Genomic DNA, 10,858 nt, shown 5'->3' on the forward strand with positions numbered 1-10,858 from the left:
GCGGGATTGGTAAGCTCATCAATAATCTCCACGAATCGTGAACCAAGCTATAAGTAGAGAGGAAAGGCTTCGGGCAGAATTATGCAACGATAATCGACCAGGGATTCATAGTTTGGTGTTATATACTCCAGTAGTAAGTTAGCTAAGACTACCGAACAGCAAGCCAGACTGACCATTGTAGTATCTAGAGCCTACGAGGAAATCTCGTCGACAACGCAGTGCTCCTAGGGCTTTAAGTACTCCGGGAAGCATCAAGTCGTCGACGACTGTATCTATCCTCCTGCGTACGAATATCTAGACAATCGAACGTCGAGACCCAACAATTTGAGCGAAATCAAGAAAGATTGGCATGTTAGCGACGCTCACTTTCCCCTTCAAAAATTCACTGAAAAAATACATGCAAATTTCGTACGCGGGTGCTTATGTCTTCAAAGAGAACCAAGTAAGAGAACTGTGATTGCGGTGATCGAGGGTGACAATGAAGAGGCTAGATGCGTGGCAGGTGGTATCCCCTTAAGAAAGCTTGATCATCTCACAGATAGAACACTAGTTCCAGGAAACCCTGACCACTATTATGGTGCGTGCCCTGAGCAACTCAACCGCCGAATACGCAATGAACGCGATAACCAAATTATTCCGACTACAGAGGACAAAATTCCCATTGCACCGAATTCCTTTCTAGCAGTTAAAGGCCCTGACGGGTTAGCATCAGTAGTGAAAAGACAAGCATGCTATGATAACGCATTTGGAGTAAGGGGAATGCACTCGCTTCAGGAATATGGTAAAGATGAACCTGAATTTGACAACCATGCTTATACAATCTCATCGATATACCATGATGGCACCTCAAATATATTTACCATTCATCCTTCAAAGCCTTCAGATCGGCTGGAGTACCACATGACCCGGTTACGATCCTTTGTCATAACAGACACATTCCGACAAGGTGTTATTTGGTATCGGAATGCGAGGGACTGGGTAAAGGAGTAACACGACAATGCAATAAGACAAGCAAATGACAGAGCTACTCAAAACCTCGTTGAATCCGCTTCTGTAAATACGGGTTTCAGCACAGTTTGTGACGATTCTGTCGCATCTATCCCTGAACAATCTTATTGCTCGTTGAATGGCACAGATACAACTGAGACACATTGAGCGCAGCCGACACACTCTCTTTCGCCCAAACAGCCATAGACTGAACCATGCATTTGTACTTGTTTCCTTTTGCCATCACGCTTGTATTTCTACGTTGATCTTGCTACACAGTGAAAATAGTTTATCACTACCGTTATGCATTACATCAGAAGTGGTCTTTTGTTTTTTGGGTTATAGATTGCTTTCAGGCTTGGGATTGTATGCCAGGTTTATCAAAAATGCTTCCCTTCATGATTCAATATTGTGTACTGTAAGCTGCGGAAAATTATGTCCATTTACTTCTATGGGCGAATAATATACATTAACAGTTTTGGATTAGGTTCTTAGTTTCTGTCAGAAGCCTTGCTGACATCCGCGAAGAGCGTACTGGCTACTGATCTGCCTCGATTGTGTTTTTTTCATGTTGCAGCTCATTAAAATGGACAAATCCAATACGATAGCTGTGGAGTCACTTCTTTGCTCCTGGGAACTGCAGATGTCTGGTCGCAAGCTGTCCCATATTCCGGATTGTTTCGCATGTTCAATGCATTTTGCACCGAGAGTCTGGGTCTTTCCGAAGCACCCCCTTGATCAGACTGGCAAGGTTTCCTGATTCAGGTAACAGTGAGAAGTCAAAAAAAAGCTAACATCACAACCTAATCCTCTGCTTGACATCTAAAGCGTCCCTTTCTTTCAAAACCTGGAATTGATAAGCATGAGTTGAGTAGTCGTAGAGACTGCTAATCTGCTACGTCCACAGGAAGCAAGCACATTACCAGACACGGCAGTTCGTCACTCTGGTCAGCGCACTCAACCATCCAATCAGACAAACTCTGGATAGCTGTCTAATGCTCTTCAAAGCACATACAAAATTCAGACGGACTTGATTCTCTTCCTCCATTGCCGTCTACCCTGGTGTGACTACCGGATATCTGAGAGTTGATAATATGGAACAGGCCGTAAGGCAATCCATGAGAATAGTGAATTCAAATACCTGGCTTATCGCCGGCTTGATCTTCCCTTGCTTGAGCGTCAAATGGCTAGTTGCAACAATCTAAGTTACATGACCACTGATGCACCTATACCTTCGCTGCAAACTGTCGGATTATCAGGAAATGATTCCAAAACCGTGCTAGTCTATGATGCCGGTGATAGCTCTGCAGTTTGAGCTATCGGCAATAATGCATTGTCCAAGGTCAAACTTCATATTAAAGATACTACACCTGACGCTATTACGCTGACTTTGTTCATAGCCAGGATGATCGAAGATCTGAATTTGAGATTCTGAACATTCTTCGTAAAAGCGAATATAAGAACAGGTCTTGCATATTCCCCAGCAAAGTACCAGGCCGAACACTGCCAATGGCGTGGCCAAGTGGTGATTGCGTTACGTGAAAATCATTATGGACATCTATCTGTAAGAGCGAAAGGCAAGGAATTGACGGTAAGAAATCCGAGAGCAATATCCTTATTAAGGACTGATTGAAACTGGTTAGCAGCAACTGAGACTGGGAGTTGGTTGATCACGAGGTTGGAGAATGTCTTTCCTTGCTTTCTGTCACATTCGTCAAAATAGTTAAAATGGTCCATCAATCTTTCTGGTAGGGTTATTCGTTGCTATTCCTCCGAACTTCGGTAGAATACATTGTTCCAGCAGAAAAGTGCCGATGCCATTTGTTCTTTTTTGTGGCTTTCCGCTACGTAGTTCTAATTTTGGGTAGAAAGGATGCAGCTCTTTTTGTCCAGCTGTTGAGCTGTTGTCATATACCTAGTACCATGAAAGTTACATCGCCTTTGACCGGCTTAGGGTTCGGAGCGGAGTCCGAACGCTACGGATCCGCTCCGCATAACTCGATTATTCATGGAATTACATGCAGACCCTCTCTCGCATAGTTGGTCCGATCTGATGTTTAGTTTTTCTATATTTGTACTCCAGTTTACTGCCACATCAGTCAATTTGAAGCAATGCTGAGACTGGACGGCAAAGTCGTTCTCATTACTGGCCTCGGCCAAACCACAGATGAAGGTTGGGGTATTGGCGCCGCAATAGCCTCGAAGCTCGCCTCTCAAGGCGCCATGATCTTCGGTGGGAACCGATCTCTGGCATCAGCACAGCGGACAAAATCCCGTATTGATAGTTCTGGTGGCATATGCGACATCCAAGAGACGAATGTCACGGAAGCAAACTCCGTGAAGGCTTTGGTAGAAGCCTGCATGCAACGGCACGGCCGAATCGATATCCTTGTTAACAATGTCGGAAGATCCGAACCAGGTTGTCCCGCAACCATGACTGAAGATATTTGGGATTCCCAAGTGGATATAAACCTGAAAAGTGTTTACTTGACTTGCCACCTCGTGTTACCGATTATGGAGAGGCAGACAAGCGGTGGGTCCATCATAAATGTATCTAGCATTGCGGGTTTACGGTATATTGGAAAACCGCAGGTTGCATATTCGGCAACTAAAGCGGCCATCATGCAATTCACAACGGCCACAGCGGTAATATATGCTGCGAAGAATGTGAGATTGAACACTGTTGTGCCTGGTTTGATATCCACTCCCTATACGCGGGAACTAGCGAAACGGTATGCGCCTGGTGGAGATGAGGAGGAGTATATGCGAAAACGGGATGCACAGGTGCCAATGGGCCGGATGGGAGATGCTTGGGATGTGGCCAATGCAGTGCTGTTTCTTGCTGCTGATGAGTCCAAGTATATTACTGGACAGGAATTGGTGGTCGACGGGGGGATTACTTCGTCCACGGGGAGAGTATAACCGAGTCTAGAAGTGATCTAAGAAATTTCCGAGATTCCCCAGCGTATTGTACCCTACCTAGATAAGAAAGAGGAGCTTAGAAATACTGAGATACCATGTCCAATATTTTACCTAGGTAGTTATATCTTTGCCTAGGTATCAATAGCTTTACCAACATCCACGGATATTGTAGCTGGTTAAATATCAATCCAAGCGCGCTTAGATAATACTAATGATCGCGGAACTGTACAGTAGTAGATATACTCACTATTATGGAGTAATTGTTGAAACTAAGAGGGCAGGTATTATATCCATGGATATTACCTAGGTACATGCTAGTGAATTACTGAAGACTGATGACCGCAATTTACTACCTAGGTAACTCTAACCCTACCTGTATATAAGGCTATAATCCAAGTAAGATAACCGTGGAATACGACACAAATGCATTCATCAGACTCATTGGAGCACGGAGTAATCTGTTGCCTGCTTACTATTATAAACCAACTGAAACGGATGGGTGGACATGAAACTGAAAATATATAGACAGGCCGAATCCTGGCAATATCGTCTATATCACACTGAATAATAGCCTAAGGCTGTCACTAATCAAATCTAAGCAAGGTAGTCCATGCCCAAGGCATATCGGCGTCCAGAAGAGCGAGGATCCAAGTACGGGATCTCACCGACACCGCAAACCCGGTTACCGATGCGCTTGCCACCGGTAATACCACCGTAGTCGTAGGTGGCACTCTGTCGGAAAGAAAGTAAAGTTAGTTAGGAAGATACCTAATAATAGTACATGATTTACTTCAGAAAGTGAATCCACAACTTACGTGGTAGACAGCTCGGTTATCCCAGATTACGAGGTCATCCTGCTCCCAGCGCACCCTCGCCTGCAATTGATGGTTTTCTGTGATGAGTCTCTGCACAAACTCCTTCATCATGCGATTCTCAACATCTCCCAGGCCCTCAAACTCCTCAAGGTGATGTCCAAACGCAAAAAGGGACTTCCAGCCGGTAACAGGGTTAGTGCGGATGCACGGATGAGAAGCCCTAAGCTCTGGACCTTGGTTCTCGGGTGCACCACGGGTGCCCTTCCACATGTGGTCGATGATGTTCTCAGGCTTGTGGTCCCAGGGCATAAATGTAGCGCTTATGCCCTCGAGAAACTTCTTCATCGGTGGGCTCAGTAAATCATACGCCTCATACGCGCTGGCAAACATGGTGTCTCCACCGGACCCTTCGACAGGGACTTTGACCATGTGCAGCAACGTGTAGTCAGGTGGCACATTTTCAAAGCTACCATCTGTGTGCCATCCATCGGCACGGCTCTGATTGCGCTCGCTGCCCTTGGAGTAACCACCTTCGCGAGTGTACAGTTTCTTCTTAGTGCTGCGCGATGGAGACATGACTTCAGGATCAACTGAGCCATCTTCAAGCTCCATCTGATTGACTGGGTGGATGTAAAGGCTCGAAGTATAGGGGCGCGTAGTAAGCTGACCAATGCGGTGGCATAACAGCTTCTCATCCGCAATGCTCAGATTGGACTGATGGCGGAAGACGCAGAACCCACGCTGCGAAACCATAATGGCAAGGTCGCGGAGGAGTTCATCAGCGTTGGGAGCATGCAGCATATCCACAACGTTGGCATCAATGAACTCAGTGCCTATCACCGGAGTGATCTCTTTGCGTGCGTAACCATCGAGGACTCCAGATAACTTGAGTGGTACAGTCTTCACTGGAGCAGTGAGTCTTATAGAAACACTCTCATTTCCGTTGGCCTGGCCATTGGTGTTTTTCTTCGTCTCCGTCACGGTAGTAGACATGTCTGAGAACCAACTTGGAAAGATGGACTGTGGTGCAATAGGAGGTCATACAAAATAGAATAAGATGCTTTGGGAGTTTATTGAAGAACTTGTTACCAGGAGCTCCGGAGAGAAGAAATGTCCGCTCCTTTATAGCCCTGTCCGTAAGCTGTGAAGTCATCTCTCCGAATTGTCTCGCCACTTTCTGGATTTGAAAATTGAACGCGACAACCGGCAATTGCTCCTCTTCGTTATTGATAGGGATACATGCATGATCATTGTCATATCATGCATTTGTGATTTCAAATCCTGCTGTGATGGCTTCAAATGTTGGATCAACATCGTCCAGGGTATCAAAGACTCTGTGTAGAACCCTGTCGTAGACTGCGTTTTCAGCCCTCCTTTGTGATTTCTTAGAGATTCAGGGGAGGCAATCCTTCCTTGATTGGTTTTGGAGACCAAAGATAATGCAATGCAGTTACATTTTGCCAAGGCGCCTCCATCTCTTTTTTAATTCAACTACCAACATCGATGGCGATAGTGCTCTTGACGTCGTGTAGAGATATGTGATAGTAGAAAGTTGAAGAATTCGAGCTTTCATCCTAACGCTCTATGATGACAGTGCAGTAGCGCCTGGACTTGAGCGCAAATGGGCAAGGAAACATTCCAAGACGAAGCTGAATTCGGCGTGGTTACCGTGAGCCAAGACGTCCATCTTTCATAATCCAGTAATGATGGATAGTGTAATCTATAATTAGAGTTAATATTTACTGAGCTTCAACTATAAACCAGGACCCGTGGAATGGCTACGACATACCTATGGCAGGTTTCGACACTTGTGCATATTTCAAGACGCTTCAAATTGCTTCCTTTCGTGACTAGCAGTATTCCTTTGTAATAAGGACGACCTTATCGTCCAATCTCAGCATTGCTCAAAACTGATTGACTTGACATTGACGAGGGGTACAAAATGAGACAATGTGGGTGGTATGAGTGTTAACTAGTCCTATTCAGCAAAGATATTCCGAGAGCACATTTTACCACCATATAGCGTTAACATGCGACTGGCGGAATGACAGCTCGCACCAGGATGCCGATGTATATATTAATATCAAAGCAGCATGAACTGGGGTAGGTCTTGGCAGAGTAGTGCAATCGACCGGGGTAGATCACGGCAGTGTAATGAATGGGATAATAGATAGTCTAGGCACCTACTTTGCTGATACCCTATCCTGCCCTAATGAGGGGCTGCAGTGGCGATGGATAGAATCAGGCCTATCGTGGCCTATTGAAATTCATGCTTATTTCACCTGCATTGCATAGCTGACTTGATATAGAAATCTTGTAGCAGATGAACCGCACCAGCATCCGAATGCTACCCTTATTAAACCAAGTAACCGGCTCTTACTGCTATTACTGTATCACATAAGACATCTATACCTCAGTCTCTCAGGCATCGACATCCTTCATATACCCCGAAAATCCGCGTTAAACTGCCAAGTCAAAGGTACTAACAATAATCTATTGCGGGAGAAAATACCTTTACACCAAAAAGGGTCGGTATTGCCTTAGTGCATTTGACTAGTGATTTTGTATCTGCAGATCCAACGCGATCGACGCGGAGACCAGTCCGAGAATCAGAATCGGGAATTTTCCCCGAATTCCACATTTTTCATCGTCGCTTCGAGGCTTTTAGTTGCCATCTTTCCCTTTCCTCATCGTTCCCGTCAACTGTGCATGCTTTACAGTATCTTCTCATGGAACCTAACACAGACACAAGTCATACCACCGACTCCAGCCGGACACTCCCCGACATCGAACTGGCGGAGCATCCTATTACCCCAGGCACAGTCCAATCCATCCCGCACAATGATGTCTCCACCACTCAGCAATTCGCAGACCATCAGTCTCGAGCGCTCCCACACTCACGTCTGATGGTCGTGTTCCCGGTTCTGGCCTTGGCTCAATTCACGGCATACCTGGATCAGACTTCCATTTCGACTGCCGTCCCAGCCATCGGTGACGCACTCGGCCTGGGGGCCTCACTGCCATGGGTTGCGACAGCTTACCTGCTTGCCACAACGGCTGTGCAACTTGCTAATGGGCGGCTTAGCGACATCTTTGGCCGCAAGCGACTACTCATTACGAGTCTGTTGATTCTCGCCGTCGGGAACCTGGTGGCCGGGTTTTCGACCAGCCCGGGAATGCTGTTTGCATTCAGGGCAGTCAGCGGCATTGGTGGCGGGGCGATGTCAGTAAGACTTGATGTATTTGAGAGTTAGAAAACTAACATACAAGTCAGCACTGCTCTGGTGATGATAATTGCCAGTGATGTCACGACACTACAACAGCGCGGCAAGTACAACGGCTTTATAGGTGCCGCTGTTGCTTGTGGTAGTGGAATGGGACCGCTAATTGGAGGTGCCATCACCGCACATGTGTCCTGGAGATGGACGTAAGTCTTCGATTGGTTATTTATGAGCGGTTCACTGATGATAATTCGGATTCTCATAGTCTCTGGTACGATGTGCCATGGCTTATTTTTCTAATTGTGCTCCTATATATCACTCTTCCTGGTGGTCCGAAGGGAGTCAATACACAATCGAAAATAAAAATGATCGATTGGGCTGGGCTCTTTATCAGTATTGCAGCTATTGTCCTCCTTGTGGTAGGTGCCCATATTATCTGGCCTCAAGTGTATGAAATCTAACATGTTGCAACCTCTTAAAGATTCCTTTATCTCGTGGTGGTTCTACAATCTCGTGGAGCAGCGCTCAAGCAATCGCCATGCTTGTGGTGGGGGGTTTTGTCATACTCGTATTCCTCGCTGTGGAGGGAAAATTTGCATCTCTGCCCATAATGCCATGTAAGTTCGGTAATTCCCTTCCTAGCTAATTGCTAAAAACGCTTCCATAGTACATCTATTCACTGTCGATTTCTCCTGCAACCTGTTGCTCATACAAAACGTCTTGTACGGGTTTGTATTCTGGGGAAACCTTTTCTACATGCCTATCTACCTTCAGAATGTGCGAGGATACTCTTCTACTCTCGCCGGTGCCATCATCATGCCAATGGTAGGCACCCAGGGCATTGGGTCTATTATATCTGGGCTTATTATATCCCGCACGGGACACTACAACCCCGTCATGATCACCTCGCAATTCATCTGGATGGCCGGACTAATTGGTCAGATATTTTACTCTGCCGCGAGTCCTATATGGGTTGTTTGTCTTGTGGGCTTTTTCCAAGGTTTGGGAACTGGTGGCTGCTTCCAGCCGAGTCTCGTTGCCATCCTAGCACATAGTAGACGAGCTGACCGTGCTGTTCTAAACTCGCTACGCAATTTCCTCCGGACAATGGGTGGTACGCTGGGTTTGACAGTATCTGGGACTATTCTCAATAACGTGCTACAGTCGCGGCTGAATGGTGTGGTCAGCAATGATATCGCTTCACAACTCACTTCTTCCGCACACTCTCTTGATAGTCTAGGGTTGACAGTAGAACAGCGAACTGCTGTGCTAGATGCTTACATGCATGGAATCCATCTGATCTTCATCGTGTATGCGCCACTCATTGGTATTTGTGGCCTCTGTGCACTACTTGTCAGGGATCAGGGTCTGGCAGAGAAAGACACCAGCACGACGCTGCAGGTGCGCTTTGAAAAGAAAAGCAATGTTACAGAAGCTTCTTCCGCATCTGCATCAGTCCATGCTATGGAAGCAATTGCAGGCTCAAAATAGTTTGACCGTATCTATCCGTTTGATGCCATGAGATGGTTAAGCGACAATGCCCCACGAATAGAGACTTGAAAAGCCTGCTCAATGAAACATTATTATTTATAGAAAAAGAATAAAAATAACATTCAGATTGTAAATAAATCGGTGAATAGATCGTATAGACTCAGAGGATTAATATCGTTCAGTAATAGTGATCAATGATCAGTTGCTTGTAAGTATTAATAAGGAGATGATTCGATGCGTTGAATCTCTGTGTATTGCTTGTCTGTCTTCTAGTTACCTACAACTCAGGGGTTGAAGCTATAGCTAGTCTCGGAACGACTAGTGTCACGTGACCTTACGGTCAGATTCTTTACACTCCCCTTCGTTCAATATCCGCAGACACAACCGCCCTCGATTTCGAGTTGATAGGCGACTTCCTTTTTAATTATTCATATCAAACAGTCAGAGGCTCAAATTCCTCACCCCTCTCTACTACTTAGCTCCCAAGAGCGCGACCGTTGACGCGTCTCAACGCGCCTGGCAACACCATGGCGCGTAAAGGCTCTGGTACAGATGGCCCTCTACAGACAGCCCTCCTGGAATCCACGTTTGCAGCCACGACAAGAGCTTCTGAAGGACAGAAGATCTTCAGCCCTATAGCTGCATTCCTCGACAAACACCGCAGCCAAACCGCCGGCCTTGCCCCTCACCTACTGAGAGCCCTCACCGCTCTAAGCGATGACCTCGCCTCAATAGCCCAACAACATTTCAACGCCTACATTAGCGGTATCTCGACGACCTCCATTCCCCCTGCCCTATCCTCTTCCCCTTCCCTCACCCCAAATTCCTTCCTCCCCTCACCCCCTCTCTCACGCCCCCCCTCAGGTCTTGAACAGTCAACTTATGCGACTATTACCCAACATGCCCCAGCCAAATCAACTCCCACCACTCACTCTAAAGCCCCTGCTAAAAAGCCTATGCCTCTGATTAAACAACCCCTTCCTGACAATCGGCTCTTCGTACGTCTCCCAGCTGATCATGCAGCTAGAAAAATGGAAGCCTACGCTATCTACTCTAGCCTAAGGTCTCAACTAAACTCAAACAGTGCAGCACTAAAAGAAGTTCAAACCACAAAGACTGGCTTTGCACTATGTCCCTCATCTCCGGAAGCCCTCCTAGCCCTTGAGGCCCAGAAAGAGATTATCTCTGCATTCTTTGTTAACTGCCAGATAGAACGCAGCTCCCGATGGGTCTCATATCGAGTTACCAATGTGCCAAGGAAAATTGGCCAAATCTTGAATGGCCAATACTCTCTAATCCCCGTCAATCCTACACTTCTGTCCTCAGAAATAAGCGAAACTACAGGGCTTAAGCCCACATCTATTAGCGAGACCACTTCAAGCGCTGTCAACCCTGATACTCCCTCCTCAAGCTGGTTTGTGA

The 10,858-nt window shown here is 46.4% G+C and overlaps 5 protein-coding genes across 5 annotated transcripts; 4 read left to right on the plus strand and 1 right to left on the minus strand.

The window, feature by feature from the left end:
- Positions 1-349: 349 nt before the first annotated feature.
- On the plus strand, positions 350-990 carry TSTA_041510 (uncharacterized protein; the record flags this gene model as incomplete). Its single annotated transcript, XM_002484581.1, has 2 exons — positions 350-408; positions 435-990. 2 exons carry the CDS (start codon positions 350-352, stop codon positions 988-990), a joined length of 615 nt encoding a protein of 204 aa, XP_002484626.1.
- Positions 991-2,995: 2,005 nt separating this feature from the next.
- On the plus strand, positions 2,996-3,909 carry TSTA_041520 (short-chain dehydrogenase, putative; the record flags this gene model as incomplete). The annotated part of the gene is made up of 2 exons (XM_002484582.1): positions 2,996-3,026; positions 3,071-3,909. The coding sequence occupies 2 exons, from the start codon at positions 2,996-2,998 to the stop codon at positions 3,907-3,909; spliced, it is 870 nt and encodes a 289-aa protein (XP_002484627.1).
- Positions 3,910-4,488: 579 nt separating this feature from the next.
- TSTA_041530 (uncharacterized protein) lies at positions 4,489-5,717 on the minus strand (the record flags this gene model as incomplete). The annotated part of the gene is made up of 2 exons (XM_002484583.1): positions 4,489-4,641; positions 4,725-5,717. The coding sequence occupies 2 exons, from the start codon at positions 5,715-5,717 to the stop codon at positions 4,504-4,506; spliced, it is 1,131 nt and encodes a 376-aa protein (XP_002484628.1). The 3' UTR covers positions 4,489-4,503.
- Positions 5,718-7,453: 1,736 nt separating this feature from the next.
- On the plus strand, positions 7,454-9,538 carry TSTA_041540 (efflux pump antibiotic resistance protein, putative; the record flags this gene model as incomplete). Its single annotated transcript, XM_002484584.1, has 5 exons — positions 7,454-7,947; positions 7,999-8,151; positions 8,211-8,364; positions 8,427-8,562; positions 8,613-9,538. 5 exons carry the CDS (start codon positions 7,454-7,456, stop codon positions 9,434-9,436), a joined length of 1,761 nt encoding a protein of 586 aa, XP_002484629.1. The 3' UTR covers positions 9,437-9,538.
- Positions 9,539-9,963: 425 nt separating this feature from the next.
- On the plus strand, positions 9,964-10,858 carry TSTA_041550 (uncharacterized protein; the record flags this gene model as incomplete). Its single annotated transcript, XM_002484585.1, has 2 exons — positions 9,964-10,737; positions 10,781-10,858. 2 exons carry the CDS (start codon positions 9,964-9,966, stop codon positions 10,856-10,858), a joined length of 852 nt encoding a protein of 283 aa, XP_002484630.1.

The sequence above is a fragment of the Talaromyces stipitatus genome, genomic scaffold, assembly GCF_000003125.1.
Source record: "Talaromyces stipitatus ATCC 10500 scf_1105507295515 genomic scaffold, whole genome shotgun sequence".
NCBI lineage: Eukaryota > Fungi > Ascomycota > Eurotiomycetes > Eurotiales > Trichocomaceae > Talaromyces > Talaromyces stipitatus.